At 43.4% G+C, this 25,710-nt stretch overlaps 1 protein-coding gene across 1 annotated transcript; it reads right to left on the bottom strand.

Moving 5' to 3' along the window:
* Positions 1–22,379: 22,379 nt before the first annotated feature.
* LOC115557625 (putative nuclease HARBI1) lies at positions 22,380–23,405 on the bottom strand. Its single transcript, XM_030375585.1, has one exon. The coding sequence runs from the start codon at positions 23,403–23,405 to the stop codon at positions 22,380–22,382; it is 1,026 nt and encodes a 341-aa protein (XP_030231445.1).
* Positions 23,406–25,710: the final 2,305 nt, after the last annotated feature.

Raw genomic sequence — 25,710 nt, 5'->3', positions numbered from 1 at the left:
AGGTCAGGTCCCTCAGTTGGCTTTCTAAAGCTCTCACTTTAGCTTCCAGTAGCCTAATGTTTTCGGCAGCAGCAGTAGCAGCATCATCCACAACTCCCACGCGGCCGTAGTTATGGTCTGAGGCAGCTTTGTGATCATCGACGGCCATGTCGGCAGCAGAGTGTTCATACTCTTCTACCGCAGTTGACTCAGCACCAGCTTGAGCGCCATCCACTACTCCTAGGCGTGTGTTAACACGGTCAAAAACTGACTGGCGACGGGTCCGATCCTCCCCCCAGTTATTCCAGGAAAACCGGGTTGGTGTAACATTGGCTATAAGTCTCTTCCGACCGCTTTTCGAGACGTAGATGCTCTCCTGATCGAAATGCAAACTGCAAACGTAGGTGCTGCCCGTGCGAATAATAAAAGAAGGCCCCTCATCCCTCCTTATTAATCTCACCCAAGTCTTGCGGAGTATTTCGTCCTTCGGGAAAGCGTGGAAGCTTAGGTATGGCTGTCTACGTGCTGATGTAGAGCAACACGGTACACTACAAGAGCAACTGCGAACGGAGGATGCCATTGTTGTTGTTGCTGCTAGACGCTACCGGAAGTTGGGTTACCCTACTACGCGTTCCGGAAGCAGGAAATGTGACATAGGCCAATTGGTCCTGTCTCAGGTATTTGGCTCGTCATGTCCTCCAAAAATGCCACTAACTCAGCAAAGGCTATGCCATGCAGGCAGGAATGCTCTTCATCATTGGTTTTGGTTGAAGCCTGTCTAGCTCTGTTGTACAGTGAACGCAAGCAGTGTTGATGGTACTTGGCCTCAATAGCAATCATGTCTCCTGCTGCAAGCTTGGCCAACAGAGCAGTGTCTTCAAGTTTAAGGGGACACTTGCGCACATTTGCGTCAATGTTGTAAGTTGATGCATTATGTAGGTCTGGAGAACCAGCAGACTCATTACAGAAGAAACAAGTATTCTCAATGGACTGTGGTTGGCTGTGAGCAGATCTTGTATGCACGATCAAGATACTTTCTTGTTTTTGTGTCAAATTCTCGTCGACTTTGCTCTTCAAACGCCTTCTGATTTACTTTTAGCCGACATTTCTTGTGCCACTCAGCCCTGTGTGCCTTCAGGGTTGATTCTATGCCATCCTACGCCGTCCTTTAATCTATTCAGATTGAGGTCCATGGGCATGTGCTGAAGGGTGTGGAACCGAGAAGGTCGTCTGCCAGGGATGCATAGCCACAATTATTGGGCTGTTTTGTCGATCTGAGAGGACATTGTAAATGTTCATCAGTTTCTGTTTGGCAGAGGACACACATGTGCCAGTTGGTGCTGGGGGTTGCCTTTGAGTGTTTGGCTAAAGAGGGTTGGGTAGAGTCCATTAGGATGTGACGCTTCATTATTGCGATATCAGCACTGAAAACAAAAAACAACTGTCATTATACAATGACATAAGAAGCAGGGGAGAGCATTTAAAAGAAGTGCCACCATTTATTGAAGTCGAAGACAAGATTTTTACAATAATGTATAATACACTTTAATCAGGAAAAACTCATGATTTAGCATATCATTTTTAGACCTCCATGACAGGTTTAGTTCACCAAAGGATCATTGTTGAACATCTGTTGCATCTAAAATGTGTCATTGTATCATATGTTGTATAGTCTCTTTGTTTCAACATGTTTGAAGTCAGTCATTCATGCCTTTTATGTGATTCTTAAATCAAGCAACATTGAAGTTGTACTATGAATAACTCTTAAAATCAGCTAAATTAGTTCTAAAGTTCTTTCAAGATTCAGTGATTCTTAAATCAAGCAACATTCAAGTCGCTTGATTTAAGAATCATTGAATCTTGAAACAAGTTTAGAACTAATTAGGCAGATTTAAGAGTTATTCAATTCGCCTTAAGATTCCTAGACTAAGACAATTTATGCTCAATTTAAGATTATACTGTAAAATTTACAGTATAATCTTAAATTGAGTAAATAACTTTTAAAACAAGGCAAATTATCTATGATGTATAATTATAAGATTTAAAATCTTGGCAAGTGCCAGATTATTTGCAGCGTGTAATCGCGGACAAAAGGGGACATTTCATAGTGGATGGTGGAAACCAGGACAGTCGGGACGCTAAAAGAAGTATGTTGCGTGCGTGTGTATTGCCTTGGGTATGAAGGATTTTGTATTGAGAGATTTTTTGGCTAGAGGCACTCTTTATCTTCTGCCTGATGGAAGCAGCTCAAAACAGCCGTGGAGGGGGTGGGAGGGATCCAGGAGAATGGAATTGGTCTTCCTTTCCACTGCTTGAGTGTGCAAGTCTGAAAGCTGTTTTTGTAGGATGCTGGTTATCTTGCTTGCCTGCTTAATTATCCTAGCCAGTTATCCCTTGCATCTGCTTGTTAGGAAGCTGTACCAAGATGTAATGTTGAAGGAGATGACAGATTCGATCAGTTTCTTATAAGCCGTTAATATAATGTCCTTTCTGACATCGAACCCTTTCAGCTTCCTCAGGATACACATGCGTTGTTGGGCTTTTTTGTAAACTCCGTCTGCGTTCTGGGTGAAGGACAGGCGGTGGTCTGGTGCCAAGGTACTTGAAATGTTAAACCTGTTCAACCACTTGCCCCTCCAGCCTTAAAGGTGTGGAGAGTGGATGTGGGGTTTCGGGTGCCCAGCACCTATGGCAACACACTTCTTTGGTCTTGCTGGTGTTTAGTTGCAGTGAGCTCTCCTTGAACCACAGGGCCATGATGCTGACATACTGCCTGTAAGTGGACAGGATGTACATGCCATGTCATCAGCATATTTAAATTGTTTTAGGAAACCATGGAAACAGAAATTGTCTGAGTGGTGGGACGTTTGAAAACAATGGAAAAAACGCCCCTGTGACAAATAGATATCAATGTCGGAGTGGCGTTATGTCTGAATGGAAGGCGGTCCCCCTCATAACAATGCTGTTTGCCAACCCTTGAACCTAAGAAAAATGACAAGGCAATCTTTTTACGAACAAGTTTACATGCAGGGAACTACACCAAAAGCATAACATGGGTAAAGTTATAATGGAGGTTAATTTCTCATAAAATGTAACAGTTCTGTTAACGACGAACATGCATTATATGGCCAGCCGGACATTGCAAATGATATAGGCTACACCAGAGGCGGAGTGGCCATAGGGACGATCGGGAGGTTTCCCGGTGGGCCGGTCTACTTATGGGGGCCGCGGTAGTATTTCGGGCCACTGGCACCCCCTAGCAGCCACTGTGTAGTAGGTCACGCGGCCGGTAACAAATCAGCGGCCGCTACGGGAAGCTCCCGGTATGAAAAAGTGCCCCACTCCGCCCCTGGGCTACACTCAAATCTGAGGCATTCGAATAGCGGTCTAGTGATCTAAATAAACAAGAACCTGGATTCAGGGATTTTGCCTGTATCTGGGGGACGAGACAGACGAACAGCAAAAAAAACATGGAAACAAACATGTATGGTACCATCACAATGACTCTAAACCTGCTTAATTAAGGTAAATTAAGCTACAAAAGTTGCATAGTTCCCCTTTAACGGATGCCCGCCCTGCACTCACCTGGAGCACACACCCTCGGACGGCGTAAAGAGACGCGGAACGCAACGCTGAACCGGATCGCCAGACTGGAACAATCTCACGCATCTTGGGAGGAGACCGGCTGTTCCGGAAAGACAATTACTGAGACTCTCCCGTGGCTCACAGAGCCACCATTATTATTTTTGTTTATTTCGTGTTGGGTGCAGTCCCACGCGTTTCAGTTTACCATTGAATAAATGCCTCTTTTGGCATAAAACGTTCCCTGACGTGGGGCCACAACATACACAAACAAGAGCTAGGGGGCTTTGACCTTGAGGTGTCAATTTGCTTATGGTTTTCTGGCACCCTTCGCTGTTCACCGCTCTGTTGGGCAAAATAACCTGCTGAGTACATCACATGTACATTATAAATATAGCTAACTCCTACCCTAGCCTGATGAGCACATCACATGGCAGACACATTACAATATAGTCAACTCTTGCTCTAACTCAACGAACACAAACATGATAATATATAGTCAGGTCAAGGCCGGAGCCGAAGGCCCCATTTCCCAGACTGGCAGATGGTGGACACTGGAGACAATGCACCAGTCATCCTCAAGAACGGGAGAGCCACATTAATTTATCACACAGGAGACCCTTTGAAGCTCTCCCTCGTTAGAAGGAACCAAGAGAGACACCTGCCCATAACAAGGGCCTGAGAGCCACATTAAATTATCACACACGAGACATTTCGGGGGGGCACTCCCCGTTTTAATTTATCACACCGGAGACACGAGGAGCTCTCCCCCCGTTAGGAGGCATATACCAAGGGCCTGAGAGCCACATTAATTTATCACACAGGAGACATTTCGGGGGGGCACTCCCCGTTTTAATTTATCACACAGGAGACATTTCGAAGCTCTCACACCAGATACACACCAGGGCCTAGGAGCAAAGGCCAAGCAAAAACACACAGAACCACACACACCTCAAACGCACACACCTCATCGAGAGGAGGATACAGCATAAAACTGTGTCACACAGGGACTCTTCACCTTCTTCTGAAGCAGACCTTCCACGGAGGCGAAGATCCGGACGAACCATCAGCGCTGATTAGGGACTTAGACATATTCGATTTCTCACGCTTTATGACTCTGTATAACCGTTGCCACTTTACTTAATAAATCCAAGGTCCTCGTGCCGACAGACTTTATTACCTCTCCGTCTCATTTTATCTGGTCCAGTAACTAGACAGACCGTTTTTCCCCTCAGCTCCAGGCTCTTCACATCTAACTGCTCTTTGAATTATAGTGGATGAAATTAGATCAAACAGAATAGTACAATTTTCTCAACACAAAGGCGAGCAAAATATAGCAGATACATCTGGAAAGGCTTCTGGTTGAGATGGTTCAGGCTGTTCTTCTACCAGCGGAAAGGCATTGCAACCTAATGGCTTGCAGTCTATTCTTATCCCTAACCCCTACCTGTCCACACACACATGCGCACGCACGCACACAGTCTCCCACATCACAGAAACACAGGCTCGCTCTCTCTCTCTCTCTCTCTCTCTCTCTCTCTCTCTCTCTCTCTCTCTCTCTCTCTATAATGTGTCCTTTCCTCAATTCCATTGTGTGTTAAAGTTACTGCTCGGATACATCAGATTCATCATGTTTTCAAACCAACGTAATAAGCTGTACCTGTATCCATAGTAACAGTGACAGACCACCCTGATGTTGGGATATCAGGGTGACCTCACGCAGAGACAGGAGGAGTTCTTGCACAAGTTGAAGATTGTTAAGTTAAGCCGCAACAGCCTCATACTACATGCCTGTTGGTTTGGATGTGTCATTAATATATTATTACTGTTTAACCATTGCCATGCAGAGATTAATTTAAGAGCAACAGGATATAAGAAAATATCTTGAATATTGAACCGAAAATATATTGAATAATATGAATAGTATTCAAACCTCACAAGAGCAAAATATGTGTCGCATGAACAATACTTTTAATTTACTCAGACTAGGAAAGGGAAATTAAAAATGAAACGTACACAATCATATTTTTTTACTTTCAAGGACATCCATTTGCATTATCTGAATCTCAAATGTGAGCCCCACCAAGTTCTGAGTATTTTTTTCCAGGTCCATGCCAGTCAAGCCCCAACCCATTATCAATTACTTAGAAATTATTTATAATAAAATGAAGCGAGAGAATGATAAATCATTTAAAGACGACCGACAATAATTGCATGGCACGGACTAGTGTTTGTTTTCTCTTTGAAATGGGTTGAAAGAGTTCAGGCGTGGAATGTGCCCTACCGAATGTTTGAATGGTATTTCATTAGGAAACCTCTGCTTCTTACTGTACTTTACCATCAAATTGTGAAGGATGGCCACATCAGAAAGCATATCTATGTCAATACTGGCACAGCTGATGGGGAGGGAGAGAGAGAGAGAAACCGTGAGAGACAGACAGAGAGAAACAGAGTAAAAGCGAGGAGAATTTCAAACTTCTGAACACTTTCAACATGAAGGTTATCCCAAGGGTACTGATTTCTTTGAAAGATGCCAGTGAAGCCAGGAGATACAAACTATTTTTCCCTGGGGCAGGACGGTCACAGAAGCCTCTTGACTCAGCAGGGGACTGTGTGTGATAGCATGTGTGTCTAGGTGTGTGTGTGAGTGTGTACGCATACGCATACGCATGTGTGCACACAAGTGTCAGAATCTTAGATCGAGTCGTATCTTCAGGTTATCATTACGTAGATAATATGAATTTCACTATATGACCCGCTTGGACATTTTTTGAGAAAAACGGCGAGGCTGTGTACCTCCTCACTTGAATATAACAGCTGGTCCAACATTCCTCGGCACTTGACTCCATCAAACAGGACAGGTAAAGTGGCCGTTGCATATTCATGGTTTGGGGGAGGCGTGACAGCCCACATTGGTGGAGGGTAGTGGGTGGTCAGTTCACAGTGTGGAATCGTGCTGAGTTTCATAATTTCACCTGAGAACTATTATTTTTGGAATACCCTGCATTACTTGGCTATTTTCTTGCCATTATTCCTTTAAAGTCCGTTTCCCGGCTGACTTGCTGTGCAGGTGGGAGGATGCTTGGAGCCAAAGACCAATCAAATAAATTCTCCCCAGCCAAGAGCTGGGTCAAAGGGTTTATTTGGTGGAGGGTGTGTATTTGTGAATGTGTGTGTGGGCATGTGTGTGTATTTATGATTGTTTATGAAGGCTGTTGTTGTGTGTTCGCAGCCAAACACTGACCTATTCATTTACAAAAGAAAGTAAACCAGCAGGTAGCTTCCTCGGTTCTATTGTGTTTGATGGTATCTGAAATTGGTCCAGTAAAGGGTAGGACTATTGGGGCTTCAGTATCACCCTCTCCTGCTCTCTGTTTTCTATCACTGCTTTACCAATATGATGCATTACCATGTCAACAGTTAATGTTTTATCTCAATAGGATGTTATATTAAGTGATTTGCTTTGTAGAATAGGTGATGGGGGTAAAGGCCATTTTCTTCTTTTGGAATTCATTAATCTAACCAAACAGGATTATCGAAGAACATATTTTGTCCTCATGATTACACCATCAGAAGCATTTTCAAACAGCATAGTGCAAAGGCTTCGATAACCATTAGGCTGCGGCTACACCAGACGCGGAAATTTTGCTTTGCGGACGCGGTATGAACGCAGCAGAATTCGAAACCGTTGAAAACAATGAGAGTGGCTACACCAGACGCTGAAACTGAACGTACCGCGCCGACATTTCCGCGTGGAAAATTAAGACATAGACTGGTTTCTATTTTTATTATTTTCCGCGAGGTTTGCGTGGGCCTTTTAACATAGAGTATGGTAATAAATCAATGAAATGTAATGAAAATCATTATATATTTTGATGTGAATAATGAGGGAATCAATAAATCTGATTATTTCCCAAACCCTCGAGAGCTGTTACTATGGAGATTTAACGTTTTTAACGATTAAAACATTACTTTTCTGTTTGAAGACGAGTGTATAAGATAGATAGTATACGTAGACAGTGTAAGTATATAGATAGCAAGTAGGCCTCGATAGTTGATAGTTCAAGAATGGATGATTATTTATTAATTCATGAAGTTGAAAAACGAGTACAGCTTTACGACCACAGTGACCCGAAATATAAGGATAAACGTCAAAGAGATGCCGGATGGAGAGCTGTTTCGGAGGCAGTTGGCATAACTGGTGAGTAACTTCTATACTATACTTCTATACTATAAGCAGCTATTGAACTGGACCATAGTAATTATTCATAATATTGGACGTTCCTCAAAATCATTATGTCTATAGCATTACTTTAAAATTGTTTTACTTAGTCTATAGTGCTTATCCTGAGAATGTATTTTTAAGTGGAAACATTAAAATGAATCATGGTGTCAACAAGAACGTTTTAATCAACATACATTTGGAACCAAGAATGTCTGATGAGAGACAGGGAAACAGACAGAGCGAGAGAGAGAGACAGGGAAACAGACAGAGAAAGAGAGGGGGGGGGAGAGACAGACAGAGCGAGAGAGAGAGAGATTGATAATCAATATCTATTTACAAAATATCAATATATATTTACAAAAATATATATACAATGATCATCATGTTATCCAAACCTATTAAACTACATTATTTACAAAATTATTTACACATTATGTGCACTATTTAAAGCTCCTCCTGGGGAGTCAAAGAAATGACAGAGGAACTCCCGAGTCTGAAGGGCTTCCCTGGGTCCTCTGTTACCCCCCATGTGTCTGACACTTTGCAGCCCATGTTCTCCATCCCTTTGACCCTCTACCATATCTCTGTTCTTAGGCTTGATCAGATAATTATGTAGCACACATGCTGCCATGACTACCATGTCTATATGACACGGCAGCATGGATATTCTTGACAAAAAAACCCTCCATCTGGCCGCAAGAATGCCAAAGGCACACTCCACTGTCATGCGAGCTCTTGACAGCCTGTAGTTAAAGTTACTATTATGCCTTGACAGGTTGCTGCCAGGGTAGGGTCGCATCAGGTACCGCTTCAAGGGAAACGCAGCATCCCCTACCATCATGTATGGCACGTCACCTTGCTGACCATAACCAGGCAGGGGGGTGTCTTCTGGCACATTCAAAGTCTTTTCACTCATTCCCCTCCCCAGTGCTGAATGAGCGAACACCCCACCATCACTTGCACGGCCAAAATCGCCAACTTGTATGATTATAAATTTTGAGTCCGCATCCACCAGGGCCAACAAGATTATTGAAAATGTTTTTTTATAATTAAAAAACTGGCTGCATGATTTTTTGGGTGCTTGAATTTGAATGTGCTTCCCGTCGATGGCCCCAATGCAATTTGGAAACTGCCATCTTCTCCAAAAGCGCTCTGTGATAGCTGTCCATGATTCCTCCGTTGGTTTCGGCATTTGGGTCTCCATCATGTGATCGACAACTGCCCTACAGGTCATGTGAACGGAGTCTGCCACTGTTTTTCTGCCCAGCCTGTAGGCAAGAGCCAGACTCCTGAAAGACTCTCCGGTGGCAAGGAATATGTAGGAAAATATATAATTTGTTAACTGGTGTACAACATACATCAGTTATTGTTACTTTAAAGAAAAAAATCTGTTATTCAATTATCTGGCAATTTATGTCAACAGTTGTGAAGTGCCAAGGTCGCTGGAAGGACCTAAGGGACCAATTTTCCAAAAAAACTTTACAACCACGGAGTGGATCGGCAGCAGGACCCCAAAAGGAGTGGAAATACACCCAAGCCCTGTCTTTTCTTATTCCCCACCTTCAACCCAGGAGGTACAGTGCAAACACTGAAAGGCAGTGATGGCTCACTGATTCCCAGCACACTATTTTACATATAGCACAAGTTCTAAAATAACTGAAAAGATTTTCTCATTTTAAGAATCAGCATACATTTACCTAGACTATAAATCATTGTGCATGTCATTTATGCTTTAGCTCTAGAAGCAACCTAGACCAAGTTGAAGATTGGGAGGCATTGGACCTGAGCCATGGAGAGGATGTGCGGGAGGAGAATGACCATCAACCAGATCAGCATTCTCAACCTGGTTCTTCAACCAACAGGGTAGGGCTGTGCAATTGTTTTCCTAACCAAGTAAATATTTGTGTTAAATAATTGTAATTTCAATGTTGATTCAAATAATTGTGATTATCATTCTTTTCCATAATCAAACAGCCCTACAGCAGACCTGCTGCACGAAAGAGGGCCTCAGCAGCTTTGGAGTCTTTGGAGGATAGACTGCTGGCTATGGTCCAGGAGCCTCCACAGCACATGCACCATCGTGTGCCACAGGAGGAGGATGAGATGTTACATTTTGCCCTCAGTCTGGTGCCCTTGCTGAAGAAATTAAGTGGCTGGGGTAAGCTGAGGGCAAAGATTGCTCTTTTAGAAGGGCTCCAGGGTGTCCATGATCTGGACCAAGGGCACCAGCAGGCCCAGATGCAGGGCCCTGGTCTAATTAGGCCATGGGATCAGACATCCCAGCCATCCCACCAGAGCCACCAGCCATCCCACCAGAGCCGCCAACCCCAACTATTATATGCACCACCCTCACATGCACAGGCAAAGAGGTACAGACCAAGTGAGGAGACTTGGGGGGAATGTGGTGAGAGTATTGTGCCCTCACCCATTCCTCACCTCACAGACTTATAGTGTATTAATAGTGCAATAAATTGTCTATTTAAATCAATATTTCCTTCGTGTTTCTCTGTAACTTGTCAACACCTAAGCCCATGCAGTTTGTCTGAAATTGATGGAGTAAGTAAAGGCGGTGCAATGCCCCCCTGGGCCTTGAGCCTCCAAATAGAGGCCCATTGAGGACCACCCTGCTCTCTCCCCAAAACCATAATAATCATGGCAAAAGCTTGTGTGTTGGCCTACCTCAGTGTAACCACAAGTCTTTGCTTGGGTTCGACTGCCAGTCTGTAATTGGTGTCCTGTCGCTGGAGATCTGCACCAATCACTGACAGGATGTGGTCCATCTGCGTTGGTGTCATACGAAAATACGATCGATGGGTTGCAGCGTTAAAACGCAACTCCTCCGCCAGGTTGTAAAATACCCCTTGCTGTAGCCTGCGCTGGTTGATTGCAGTCACCCAGGTCCGTTTCCTCTTTTTAATCCTTTGGAGGATAACAAGTAAGGCAAGTGCCTTCCTCCTATTCATTGTAGGCACTGTAAAACAACTCTCTTGTGGTTAGATTGCACATCTTTCATTTATGCTACACTATCTGCAACTAGCCTGTCTGTCATTAACGAATTAATCAGTTAGTTAGTATCACACAAACATACGTTTAAAACAACTCTGTAGAGGTTAGATTATTCACAGCTTTTCATCTATGCTAATATGTCTGCAACTAGCCTGTCTGCAATACCAAAGTTTTACATAACTTGCTATATATCAAACCTACTTAGTCAGACTAATATTATATTGATCTTTGACGTGGAAGCTGGTTACCCTAGCTATTTCATTTGCAACTAATTTGTTTGTATCAAATTAGTTAGTTGGTCACTTACCAACGTAACTTTGTATCAATGTTTTATGGTTTATGTCCGTTGATGGTTGCTTGGTAACTATGTCTAGCTCAAATTTAACGTTATACGAATGTAGTTTGATTTACGGGTTGCTGTAGACTTAATACTTACCCATGTTACTCTGATCCAGATGAACTGGTGCCGATGAACTGTGGTTTATAAAATATATAAACACAAGAGATCATAAAAGATAAAGGAGCCAATTTTTAACGTGTCCAGTGTAGCCGGTTAATTTAAAATTTCCGCTTGGTGAACGTTCTATTTCCGCACGAGTGAATTTCCGCGTCTGGTGTAGCCGTAGCGTTACATAAGCAGTGGTTTGTACTAAGCTATAGTGAATTCCATTTCCTATACAGCCCTTTGATTGAGACAGATAAAGGATACAATACAATACAAAACAGATAAAATATAAGCCCTATGAAAAGCATGGAAAAATAACAAAAAATACACAAATAAAATATACATAAAGAAGGACACGTGTAGTGGATATCTTTACTGGAACGTTTTAACGTTTACAATGGAAGAGAAAGAGATTAGAGGAAGCTGGAGAGAAATTGGGGGGGATTGGGGAAAGAGGGTGGGAGGTGGTGCACAGACCAGGAATGATGGTGAGAGCAGCGCCTTGCGCCTTGATAGCAGCGCACAGTATAAAAATGCACTGCTTGCCAACTGAGCCCTGTGTGTTGCCCTAGCACTTTTCCCTTTCCCCTTGTCTTCTGCTCGTCGTTGTGAAAACAACATATCCTGGCTTTTACTCTAAATAAGCCCCTTTTTAATCCTTTGTGGGTCTTTTTTATTTTTTGCTGGTTTGAAAGTGACTTTCCTCTCCTGCCATCTCGAAGGCCGGCTGGGGCTTCTATGCTTTCTTCCACTGCCGTGAAATTGGCAAGACATTAGAGCAAACCACCTTGCGGGATGTACATCCACAATATAACCGCCTTTTTTTTCACCAGTCGGAAACACTGTTGCATTCTACGCATTTTGTTCAGGTTTTGCTTCAAAACCTACTGCTGAACCGTACTGAGTTGAATTATCGATTGAATCATTCAGGATTCTTTGTAACCACTATCCTAGGTCTTCTAACCTTTACAATCGAAAACTTTGTTAATGGGTTTTTTATTTACCAAACACGCAATTCAATAAGGAGCAAGTACAAAATTTGTATAGAATTATAAAATATAAATGCAAGTAGTAGATGAGATGGAATCTAATCTCCCTCATACAGTAAATGTTTTCTGCTCATCTGATTGCTATTCATAGTTTCCCTCAACACAGCAGTTTCAGTTCAAACTAGGCCAGTTGGGAAGATACTGTTGTTGATGGCGTTTCCACAAAGAGTTTGTCAGTCGAGGGCAGCGTGGCACCTGGCGTAGCTTTCTCCTGGCTTGGCAGAGACTGTAATTTACCCCCACCTGAGCAGCTGGAAGGGTGGACAGGCTGTCAGCCAGTGAGTGGGACGATCAAAGACAAGTTAATGGAGAAGGACTGTTCCATCTGCCCAATGGCAAAACTGTCTGTCTCCTGTGGGGTTGATCCTATGCAGTCGAATGGCATGAGAGAGTTCTGGCCATCTAGCGTTAATTTTTTATAATTTGAAATATTGACAAGCAGCTGGTAAAAAAATCACCATGCATCAGCCAGATTGTCTATAGATCACCTTGTGACTTAAGATGTATCACAGTATTGTGGAGGTGATGTTATTTATGCCTCTTGAAGAAAGTCATGTCCTTTGAATGTATGTAGGGTCCATAAAACCGCACCAACCCAGCTCATCCCCCAGCCACAGATCTGTAACGACCCCCATCCTGTAGCCTGCTGGGTCCTGTAGGCTGCTGAATGCAACCGTTCACCTGGCTGCTCCTCCTCCTCCTTTTTCCTCCTCCTCTTCCCCAGGAGGGCACAGCACACAGGCCTCCACCCGTCTTCACTGCAGAATCTCGATCAGCAGCACAGAGCCCTTGACGTCCTCATGTATTTATGACACTATTAGGACCCTGCACAAGGACTGGAGGCGAGTATTTGCTACACCTCCCTTTCTCCTCTTTCTGCATGCCTCCCTTTATGTACACCTGCCTCCTCCATTTTTCCTTCCCCTTCATTTCTCTTCGGTGTTCCCCTCCTCCTCCACCCCAACCCATCGTCCTGTATTTTCTTCTTCTGGCCTCCCTCCCCCCCCTCCCACGTTCTCGTTCTTCTCCTACATTTTTCCTCCCTTTCCGCCCATCTCCACCTCTTTGGTCCTCCGTTTCGCCCCCCTACCCTCCTCCTGAACCTCCTGCTCTGCTCACTAGGCTCAGACTTAGAATGATAAAAAAAGAAAGAATGAAGAAGGGCAGAAGGTATCTTTCAAGGTAACAAGGCGGTGGCATATTCATCTCACCATCTTACCCCACCGGCCGCAGCGTCATTTTAAGTTGTCCCATATGTAATGCATTAGCGTTGGACATATAAACGTACGAGAGCGTGTCTATGTTCCCCGGGTCCTATGTTCCCCTCTTTGTATGAGACTGGGGAACATAGGACCCTTTTTTTTTAAAAGGGTCCTATGTTCCCCGCTTTTCCCAAAAAGGGTCCTATGTTCCCCGATATGTATGTGACCGGGGAACATAGGACCCTTTTTCAAAAAAAGGGTTCTATGTTCCCCGGTCTGTTACTTTTTCCACCATTACTGCCAAATTCCGGCCGAGATAACTACCATTGCATGTCTTTACCTTTTGTGGAAGAGGGAGAGACGTCGGAGAACCTGAGGCAGTCTATTCATATGCCGGTAAACAAACCCCGAGAAGCCCAATACCCCGAGAAGCCCAATCCCGCTGTCACTTTTGCCAAAAATGAAATTCGAACGAATTTCGAATGTCCATAATTAATTCGAATACATTCAAATACATTCGACCCCCCCCCCCCCCCCCCCCCCATAGAACACGACAAAAGTCTTGATTTTTTATGTTGCTCTTTTTATTTCTTGTGGAAATCACGTATACCTACTGAATTCATAACAGCACAGGATAAAACACATCTTTGATAACACATTTGTAAACACAAGAAGAGGAAGCTCCGACACACAAGTGGGGCTGTCTTTTACACATTAACAATAACTGCTCGGAGCGCGATATGCGGAGCGCATGTCGTCCATGGCACACACAGCCTATAGAAACGAACAATCTGTCAGGCCGACCTCCAACATGGCATGCTGCTCTTTTTATTCCTTACGGAAAGAAAATGAGACTTTCACATGCCTCTGAATTCATATAGGCTAACATAGGAGTTGAAAAAAAAAACTCAAATAGAACATTTTTAAATAAAGAAAGGAGTGTGCCGATTTTAGCTAGAACAAGGCAGCATGGCCCGACTTACTTTCTTAGATTATTGGCCAGAAAAACAAGTCTGTCGACTTGGTCTGGATCGAGTGCAGCTCTCTTTTTATTTACAATATTTCCTGCTGAGGAGAACACGCGCTCGGAGCGCACAGACGTTCCTGGCACACACAGGTACTGACCCGCCAACTTTGAAAGCTGTGGGTACCTGTGACACCCTGTATCTCTCCACCAACTGAGCGGGTTTTTATCTGCGGAGAGAGTCTCCTTCAAGTAGTCTCGCAGCTCTCCGTTACCGCTGCAGCTGCTTCTGTCAACCGTGCTGTATAAGTCCCCAAACAGGCTGCCCATCGCAGCAGCGGACTTTTCTCCCTGTCGTGTGCGATCCGTGTCGGTCTCCGTTTCAGTGAGATCGTGTGAGAGGCTTTCAGTCACGAGATGTTTCTGTGCAGGGGAAAGGTGGACTAACCGGGAGAAGCGGGGATCCAGGAGGGCCGCTTTATTGAGGAGAAGCCACTCGCCGCTCTCTTCTTTATAGCGCATTTTTACAGTTCGAATGGAGAATTACACTTCGAATTCGAACTTTTCACCCCACCTTCGAACGAATATTCGAACTTCGAATAAAAATTGACAGCCCTAATAGGTTATAGTTAGCCCCATAAGTCATGACATGGCACATGGCTATATCATCCTAGCTGCCTGCTAGTAAAACTTAATTTGTGAAACAAATTACAGAAACTGTTACAGAAAGTGGACCAGCAGCAACAACCCTCCACGGAATTTGGTGCTACGGCAGAATTTGGTGCTACGGCCCTGCCTGTATCTGTATGTGTGTGTCTCTTGTTTGGAATATAACAGTAGCACCTGACTGTACATGAAACTAGGGATGTCCCGATACCACATTTGACTTCCGATACCAATACCGTAGCTTTGGTTACCTGCTGATACCGATATCAGTCCGGTATCTTGTTTTACTCTTGAACAAATAACAATAATAATTAAATATATGTATGCACCTTGTTCATGATTGCCAATTAGCCACCTTAAAACACCTCACTAAAGAAAAGTTGAATGGCTTAAATCAATTGAAAAGATTTTAACCGAGTTCAATTAGTAAACAATGTAAACATTCACACCATTTAAAAAATAGAAATAAAATTGGAAAAATAAAGTGAAGAGTTAACAAGTAGCAAAGTGATAAAGTTTGAATACATTTGAGATAATATATAAATTAGCAGAGCTATTACAGCTGATAGTTTGAAAGGGTTGAATCAAGTGTGTGCGCTTGTGCGTAGATGTGTGTGTGTCATCACGTGTAACCAGGAAGTGTCACCAGGAAATGTTATTGACGTTATTCTTTCACATCTACTTAATCGAAATAAGCTTGCAAAATGATGAGGTTTATACCGTTAGACTCTATGGAATCTCTTTCATATGGCATATCGTTTGTGAAGATAGCATGATATGAAAAGAACGTTTACGTTGGCATTTAGCTTCTACCGGGAGCACATTGGATATGTAAGAAGCAGATAGCCTCTAGCCATGTAAACGGGGGTCCCGACACAAAAATGCCCAAAATATAATAATCAAATTGCCAATTGTTTAATCATTTTAATCGATTAGACATCTGCGACGGTTAGCTTTTGTGTTCGCGACAAGCAAAGCTGTCATCGGCTCTAGCACAGGCTAGATCTTGTGACGTGAACGTGCATGACGGCGTGATTGTGCTCAACAAAAGCCGAGGAGAGCTGTGCAACAGCTAATGGTGCGTTCCAGAGCCCATCCAAACCAGTGGCAGGTGGGACTTATCCTACCTGAACTGTACTAGCTCCTACTTCAAAGCGTTCCAGGCTTTGAAGTAGGATGTAAGCAGAAAACATGGACGACCGCCGCGCTAAGCTGATACTCGCTTTGTTTTTGAAGAGGCATTTTGACTGTCAGCAATTAAGTGTACTTACATACACAAACGAGATGGAAGAGGCCAAACGACGGATGAGGTAATTATGCACTGTAGCCTTCCTCATTGCAATTTTTTTTTGAAAAAGTCAAAAACATCTAAAGAAAAATATGTCTATCCATTTGGCTAGGCTACGTGTTGTCTCCTTACACCCCTTCCCCTATTAAACGGCACAAAACGGTATGACAGTAAACAAATTGTATGTTTATACAACAAAATTTGTCCTGATGTAATGTCAATCAATATTACAACAACAGAGTTGTTATTCTTCCTGTTTAAGTAGTCCCCCCCTCTGGTGTTTGGTATTTGTATTTTGATGTGGCATTCAATTTTTTTTTAATCTGTCTGTGATTTAGGAACTAATACACTTCATGTTCTCCTTTTCAGAATATCAATGCTTGGCCAATGTGTTATACCACGGCAAATTCTCAAGACTGGTACCGAATGGGAAATACCATTTCAAATGGATGAACACACATTTGACAGACATCTTCGCATTACCCACTCCCAGTTTGATTACATAACTTACCTACTGAAGCAGCTGAGCCTCAATGAAGAGCACACAGGAGGCCCTTCTTCCATTCCTCTGAGACAAAAGCTTGCACTTTTTTTGTGGTATTTGGCCAATCAGAATAGTTTTCGTGAAATGTCAGACAAATTTAACGTGTCACAATCATCAGCCCATAGATGTATTGTTGAAGTGCTCTCAGATTTTTGCAACATGGTGCCCTCTTTTGTCAGCTGGCCCACCATTTGTGAGAAGACAGCCTCCTCTGCTGCTTTCAACACAAAGTGTGGCATGCAAGGAATGATTGGGGCCATTGATGGCTGCCACATAAAGATACAAAGACCACACACCAGAGGGGGGGACTACTTAAACAGAAAAAAATATTACTCTGTTGTTCTGCAAGGGATTGTGGATGAGACTGGGAGGTTTCGTGACATATTTGTGGGTGCACCTGGCAAGGTGCATGATGCAAGAATTCTACGAAAATCCACTTTTTTTGAAAACTGGAACGACAAGATGGGGAGGTTCATGTTGCTCAGGGATAGTGCCTATATTAGGCAAGCTTACCCTTTCATCATGACCCCGAAGAGGGACAACGGAGCCCTCACCATGCAGGACCAACTGAACAACTCTAAGATAAGCAGAGGCCGAGTAGTGGTAGAGCAGGCATTCGGTAGACTAAAGTGCAAATGGAGGAGAGTTAGGGTGCGTCCCATTTCTACCCCTTACCCCTCCCCCTTACCCCTCCCCCTTGGTTTGAAGGGGTAAGGGTGTCCCAATTCTCATTTTGGTTAAGGGGTAGGGCGAAGACAAAAGGCTACGTAGCCCTTGAAACGAAGCCAAAACGTAGCTTGAAACGAAGCTATCCAAGGACCACACTTCAAAGGGAGGGCTTCGAGGAAAATCCGGCCGAAAATGCATTTTTACTAGTTGTTATCATTCGGACTCATGATGTAAAGTTGACTGTGTATTCAGCTCGAAGTCATACACGGACAATGCGATCTCTGAGCTCGATATAAAACATGGCATAACGGTAAATAACCGTTGAACTATACATACAAGATTTTGGCGCGCTCTAGTGGCCAAGCGAAATCACCATCATCATCAACAGCAGCGATGGCTCAAACAAAGGAAATGCACAAATGTAAGTATTTTCAGCACTTAAATTACGGCAGACAGGTGTAATAAAACTATTTTCGTGCGGTTTTTAATTGTGAAGTTAGTTTTGAATCACTAGTCAAGTTTGTTTTGATTCACTAGTCAAGTTTGTTTTGAATCACTAGAAGCCGATGCTAATGTGTTCCGTTATCGCTATTTGTTGAGATAGATATCCGATAACCCTTGACATGACATGTTAAGGTTTCAAGTCAAATTTGTGTGCAGTGGATTTGCTTACTACTACTATTCCTTGGTTGATTATACCGGCGCACTGCTTTGATATCGGTAAAGCTGCCAGCTAGGCTACGTCGCTCGCCTGTCAAACTGAAGATTTCCTTTCCACTTTTACCTCAGGGACACCACAGGAGACCAGACGCCTCATTAATTTCAGGTCGACCAGGGACAATGAGTTTCTCAAGTCAAAAATGATCGCCCGAAAACAGTGGGAGTGAGTCTTACGTTGTTCAATCTTTTCATTCTTGCGTCTGTTTTCTACTTTGGTATTTCTGTGTTGAGCTCAATAGCCCACTGAATGTCTGTGTCGTTATACTGTACGTTGGCTGTGATGTAGGCTTTTTCTGGAAGAAATGGGGATGGAGGGAAAAGTTACAAGGCAACAGGCTTCTAAGAAGTGGGAAAACCTCAAAAAGAAGTACAAGGTATGTGTCTAGTTTGAAATAAACAATTACCAATTGCCTAATGAATGTATCAACCAAACGAGACCATTGTTTTTGTTGTAATTGAATATTTGCGTGTGTGTGTGTGTGTGTGTGTGTGTGTGTGTGTCTGTTTGTTCTTTCAGGATTTGAGGACTTCCAAAACTGGGTCGGGGACGGAAAGTGGGGAGGTGACTGTGGCGACGTGGCAGTATTACGATTTGATGCATGAGGTTCTTGGTGCCCGGCCAGCAATCGACCCACCAGTCCTTGTGTCCTCGATTCAAGAAGACCCCATGGTTATCCTCATGGTGAGGGTGATGTGGTTTCATGAATTTCACTAACTGCAATTCAATCATGTTTCATGAGATATTAGCTGAACATTTCTAAAGAAAATGACTTCTAACAACTGACTTGCATTGTTTCTTTAGGAGATGGTGGAGCCCTACAACCAAGCACCCCCGACAGCAGCCAGCACCCCAGTACACCCGCCGACCACATCAATCATGCGAAGGAGGTCCAAAACAGTTGCAGAACTCCTGGCTGAGGAGGCACTTCAGGAGCAGAGGCGCCATGAAGAGAGTGAGGCCAAGACAGATCGCTTTCTTGATCTCTTTGAGAGGATGGTCAACAAATTATAATTATTGATTTTTGTTGTTCCTATGTTTTTTGTATGCTATTTATTATTCCTATTTATTATTGTTGTATATATTTCTATTTATTATTTTATGCTATTTATTATTCCTATTTATTATTGTTATGTTTCTATTTATTGCTATTTATTAATTTATTATTCCTATTTATTATTGTTATATATATTTATATTTATTGCTATTTATTAATTTATGCTATTTATTATTCCTATTTATTATTGTTTTATATATTTATATTTATTAATTTATTATTCCTATTTATTATTGTTATTATTGTATATATTTATTGCTATTTATAAATGTATGCTATTTATTATTCCTATTTATTATTGTTATATATATTTCTAATTTTAAAGTTACTTGTTGAACAATTAAATTTTCTTGTTTACAAAAGTTTTTTCTATGTGTGATAAATGCTACAAGAAGCAGATAGTTTTAAAACATTTATCAATGAGTTTTAAAACAACTATCAATCAACAAATAAATAACACAGTATGAACATAATCATCAGGATAAACTTGAAAGGGAACATAAACCAACAGGTAACTGTAGAAAAACTATTTACAAGTGATAAGTAAGCATATAAAAACCAACAAGAAAAACTATTTACGGCCCGCTCTATTACAGAACGCGCCTTGGATTGGCGGTAATTAAAGCGCTGCTGCACCCGCCCAATCACCGGCTCTTTGTAGGGAGTCAACAGACATACGGGCGTCTGGAGGCAGGGGTACCCACCATCACCCAAGAGGATGTAACCTGGCGGTGGATACCTGGCAGTCAAATAAAAGGGACTGTTTTTCATTACCCTTGTGTCATGGACAGACCCTGGGTAGCCCACAAAAATGTCCAAAAATGTCCCCTTTGCATCACATATGGCCTGCATGTTAATTGAATAGAAATTCTTATAATTTAGATAGTCTAATCGATGTCGTTGTGGTGGCTTGATCCGAATATGGGTTCCATCTATCGCCCCGACAACATTTACAAAAGCAGGGGTCCCTGATAGATCGGCAAACCCTTGCCCTACTGCTTTCAGCTCCTCATAGGCCTGTGGGAAGGAGATCACCCTGCTCAAATTGTTCCATATACTTTGTGCCACCCGGTGTATTACTCTGTGCACAGTTGCCTTTGGTACACTGAACACACTGGATACCACCCGGTATGACAGTCCATGGGCAAGCCAATAGACGTAGATCAGGATTTCAAATTGATTCCCCCAACCTTGATCTTGCCCCCTGTCCAGGAGCCTCTGCAGGCTGTTCATGGCACGTCTGGACAGGCGAAAGTCTTGCCACAGTTCAGCCCCCTCATCGCGCCATATCCGCAGGATGGGCACAGTCACATCCACCCTGCAGTACATAGGTGGACGATCCGCCTGGAGAAACAAAAAGACTGATGTTCAAACTGGGGTCGAGATGATGCGTCATGAAATGTCAAAGCCTCTCAGCCAGATGAACCACCAAAGTGGTTCGATCAAATCATTTGAGAATTCATAAATCATTTGTCTAAGATTTTCATATCGCGGGACAGCACAACGTAATTTCGCCTGTGAATCCTACTCGATACGGAGCTTCGCTGGGGAGGAGCCGACACCTACTTGACACACGCCCCGATGCCTCGGGGCAAACCATTACATCACTATTTAAAACCACTTGATGATAACATTTCCTAACTCACCCGGCACTGACAAAAATAAATTAACACATAGGCCTACATGGTTAAAAAACAGATCGTATACAAACAGTAACACATACGAGAGCTAGCCTACATTTCCAGCTGAGCCGGCTGGTTAACTGATAGGCCTATTTCATACAATGAAAAAATAAAGAAGTTATACGTACCATCATTTGATTCGTCAGCAGACGTATGCGTCGGTGGTACATTCGTCGCCTCCGGTGTCTTTCTTTAGCAGCAGAAAGGCGTAGAAACAGAAAAATGGCCAAGGCAACCGACATTATAACCGGTGAGGACGGCATCATGAATGAATAATTAATGCGACTCAATTGCCGCCTTTGAGAGGGGTCTGTGCGCGTGGAACTCAACTGTATTTCCTTCTGAACACCCACTGATCGTAACTAATACGAATTAACGTTTTAACATTATTTAGGATCTTCATGCTCTTCCACCGGCACATTTTACGTGTTTCCATCGGTAATTGTCTACTTTTAATAAAGAAACCAAATGCAATATGTTCTTGTACTGTTGTGCTTTGATATAGTGGTCAGTTAGAATGAAGATCAAATCACATTCCAGTGACCATAATGTGTTTGTGCATGTAAGACATGGATTTTTGTAGCCTATCAACAAATTATTCACGACAAGACACGTCTGTGAGGCAACGCAACGTATGCTTGATCTGAAACATGCCTACTCGTGGCCTCTGTTGACATAGCAGTCAGCTGTCCGCAGTCAGCGACGATGAAGCCACGTAATGGAGGGGCGTCCCATTTCCTAGGGGAACGTTTTACCCCTCTGTATTGAGGGGCAGGGGGGAGGGGTAAGGGGAAGGGGTAAGGGGGAGGGGTAAGGGGAAGGGGTAAGGGCTAGAAATGGGATTGGGCCTTAGAGATCTCCAGGGCCCAGTTTTTCAAAAGTAATCCAGTGGGATTTCGGATAACGGATTGGATCAAATCTTGAAAATGGGTTGCTCAAAACTAAAGATGGATTCAGAAAGAAGATCAGATCACGTAATCCGATTTTACATTTGATCTGGATCAAACCTTCCTTTGTGTTGTTCAAAACTTTGAAGTTGGTTTGGGATACATTTGATCCACAAAAACAAGATTATCCTGATCCCACCAGAAGGGTGGATTCAGTTGTGATTTTCTGAATTTTCTGAGTTTTTTAAACAAAATGAATGATGACAAAATCAGTTTTTTGGCAAATGATATACATTTATTCATATTTCGAATGAATTCAAATCATAAAAATGATAATCAAAATGATAATGATGAGTAAAAAATAAAGAAAAGCTATGATACATTTGTACACAAAAATTGTACACAGTTATTTAAAGTTAAAAGTAGTTTCGTACCATTCCCTCTCTTATAGCATGTCCAGTGTGTCCCTCACTAGGTAGGACCATTCGTGGCTGTTCTGGGTCTACATCAGGCTCAGGTCCATCATGAGCGTCACTGGCATCGCAAGGGACATGACGCCTGGTGGCGATGTTATGCAGAACAATAAAGGCCAGAATTATGTTGCATGCCACCTTAGGTTCTACTCGCAGGTTAAGACAGGCAAACCTTCTCTTCAGCACTCCATTTAAGCGCTCAATGGCACATCTTGTTTTGCAATGTGCAATGTTGAAGCGTGCTTGCTCATGTGTATTTGCAACCGGAAAAGGGGTCATTAGCCATGGTAGAAGTGGGTAAGCGCTGTCTCCCAATATAATGCCATTTGGCCGGTTTGTTTGGAGCTCTCTGTATAGTGCACTCTGTCTTAGAATGCGTGCATCATGGACAGACCCTGGCCATTTCACAACACAGTTGGTGATGATGAGGTCGGCGTTGCCCACAAGTTGTACGTTGATGCTGTGCCTCCCCTTCCGATTTGCATACTCCCACTCCCTCTCACGAGGTGCTTGGATATGCACATGTGTACAATCGATAACTCCAATCGTGTTAGGCATGTTCCCCATGTGAAAAAACTTGTGCTTAGTCTGAGCAATCTGGTTATCCTTGGGAAAGGAAACAAATTGATTGATCAGACTGCCCAGTGCCATGGACACAACCTTCACCACAATACTCACAGTGGATTTGTCCACTCCCATATAGTCTCCTATTACTTGGTAGAAAGTCCCACATGCGTAAAAGCGCAGTGCAATTAAGCACTGTTCCTCCACGGACAAAGCATGACTCCTTCGGGTTTTGTGTTGGAGTGTTGGTCTAATCAGGTCTGAAATGTACTTGATGTCATCTCTCCCAAAGCGAAAACGTGCATACAGTTCATCTGAAGTGTATTGCTCAAGTGGTTTGGCACGCTCAGCGTACACCCTAGCAGGGTGCCTTCTCCTATGGTACCGATGAACAATACCCGCCATCTGGATGCCTCTGTAGGTTAAGAGAAATGTGTGCGAAACATGATGTGTTTAAGTGGTCAAACCAATTAACCAGCAACAAGCTAATTACTATAAGCCTAATTGATCACAGGCCAAAGCAATAATGCCCAAGGCGTTAAGAGAAATGTGTGCGAAATCATGGAGACCAAGGAGAAATCATGGAGTCAAAAGGGCCTAATTTAGGAGAGAGAGAGAGGAGAGAGAGTGGTCATGTTTCCCGAAGCCCCGCTGGGCATTGGAAAGAACTACTTAATTCATCGTTCAGATCTACTTTATCTTATTTTATTTACCTAACAGTATATAGTTTGTTTCCGTCGTCCTCAATCGCTCGATTCAACAATACATTTTGGCACTTTTTACTCCCGGATCAGACCGCAGAAAAAGCCTTGGACTTTCCTATCGCCAACATGCCTCTGTATTCGGATATCTCAGGCACGGAGACTGGGAAATGCACAGACTGCGCCAAACTGAAACAGACATTGGCTTTAATTGAAACGAGACTAGCAGCAGTAGAAAAATGCAAAGGACTATCACAGGATACAGTGCCGATGGGTGAGTTTGCTGAGCTCACTCAGATACAGCAAGATGATCAAAGCTACACTGTATCCTTCCCGAAGCTGGACATGAGAGAGACAGTTCCAGCTGCGTCTCACTGGAACAGAGTCGGCGCTAAGCCAAAACAACATACCAAAGTAAATCAACAAGTTCACTCAACACCAAATGCTAAGCTACCCAAAGCTAAAGTTATCAGCCGGATTAGCCCGTCACTCAAATCAACCCTGCCACTGAAGAACCGGTTCCTGCCACTTCAAGAGTCCACGAACGCGCCTGCCACCGATGCACCCCTGAGCCCCGAGATGCGTCCGGACGGACAGTGCGGACAGAGACGGAACAACCAGTCGCCACGGAGGCGGGCTGCGCATGTGTCTGCCACCGTCCAACAAGGGCCCATCTCAGAGAAAGCAGATGAACCAGACACTCTGATTATAGGAGACTCAACTATCAAGGATATAACCGGTAAGAAGATCAAAACATGCATCTTCCCATATGGAATGGTTAGTAATATCAACCATAAACTAGCCAAAATCATATTGGAAAACCCCAAAATCTCACAGATTGTTGTGCATGCAGGATTTAATGATATTCAAAGAGAACAGTCAGAACTTCTGAAGAGGGATTACACTGATCTATTGGATACACTGGACAAAATACACATCAAGTCTTCCATCAGTGGACCCATACCAACTGTTGACAGGGGAATAAACAGATTCAGTCGTCTACTTGCACTGAATACATGGCTTTCCAGAGTCTGCAATGAAAGAGGAAGGGACTTTATTGACAATTTCAACTTATTCTGGGGGCGCAAATATCTTTTCAGAGCAGATGGCCTACACCCAAACAGGTTAGGCTCAAAACTGTTGAGGGACAATCTACTCTTCTCGCTTTACGCACAGGCCACAATCTTGCCATGGTCTGACGCACAGGCCACAATCAGAGCACAGGTTGAGAAGAAGCGAGACTACAGCCTCCCCCACACAACTACTCTGCCACTATCTGACACACAGATAGCAGACAGCCCACAGACCTTGAAGAGAGACAACAGCCCGCCCGACGCCATCAACACTGTGCCCTCCCCCATCGCTGATGCTGGCTTGGCGAGGAATGGCCACCCCCCTCCTCTGCATTCCCCCATCGATGATGACCTCCAGCCTCATCTCTCCCATAGCCACAACAAGAACTCCAGCTCCGATGTCTCCCTTTGCGATTTTCCAGCCGAATTTAAGAAACTGGAACATGCTGGCATCAAACTTGCATCTGTGTCAATGATAGCATCGCCACGTCATGGCCGCAGGCTGCTAACACTGCTAACACCCAGGAGGACGGCGCCCCACCCCCGCCCCGATAGTAGTCCTGAGTATTACTGAGACAAAAAAGGGTTCAGCCGTAGTCACAGTATAAAGGAAGTTTCTCATAATCTGCTGAACCCAAGGTTGCCTACGTCAAAGCAGGGCAACTTTCGCATTCATGCTGTAACCACTAAGAGAGTAAACAAAGGGAAACTTAGACACACTGCTAACCTCACAAATCTCATATCTATTGCCTCCAAACCAAAAACAACCTTAAAGCCTATCAACAGCACCATCAGGATGGCTCTACTTAATGTGAGGTCTCTTAATAACAAATCATTTTTAGTTAATGATTTTATTAACACTTCCAAACTGGATTTTATGTTTTTAACTGAAACATGGCTGGAGCAAAATAACAGTGCAACCGTTCTGATAGAGAC

This window comes from Gadus morhua, chromosome 2 (genome assembly GCF_902167405.1).
Source record: "Gadus morhua chromosome 2, gadMor3.0, whole genome shotgun sequence".
NCBI lineage: Eukaryota > Metazoa > Chordata > Actinopteri > Gadiformes > Gadidae > Gadus > Gadus morhua.
Note: the sequence above shows the minus strand (reverse complement) of the source record. Positions and strands in the feature narration are given on the sequence as shown.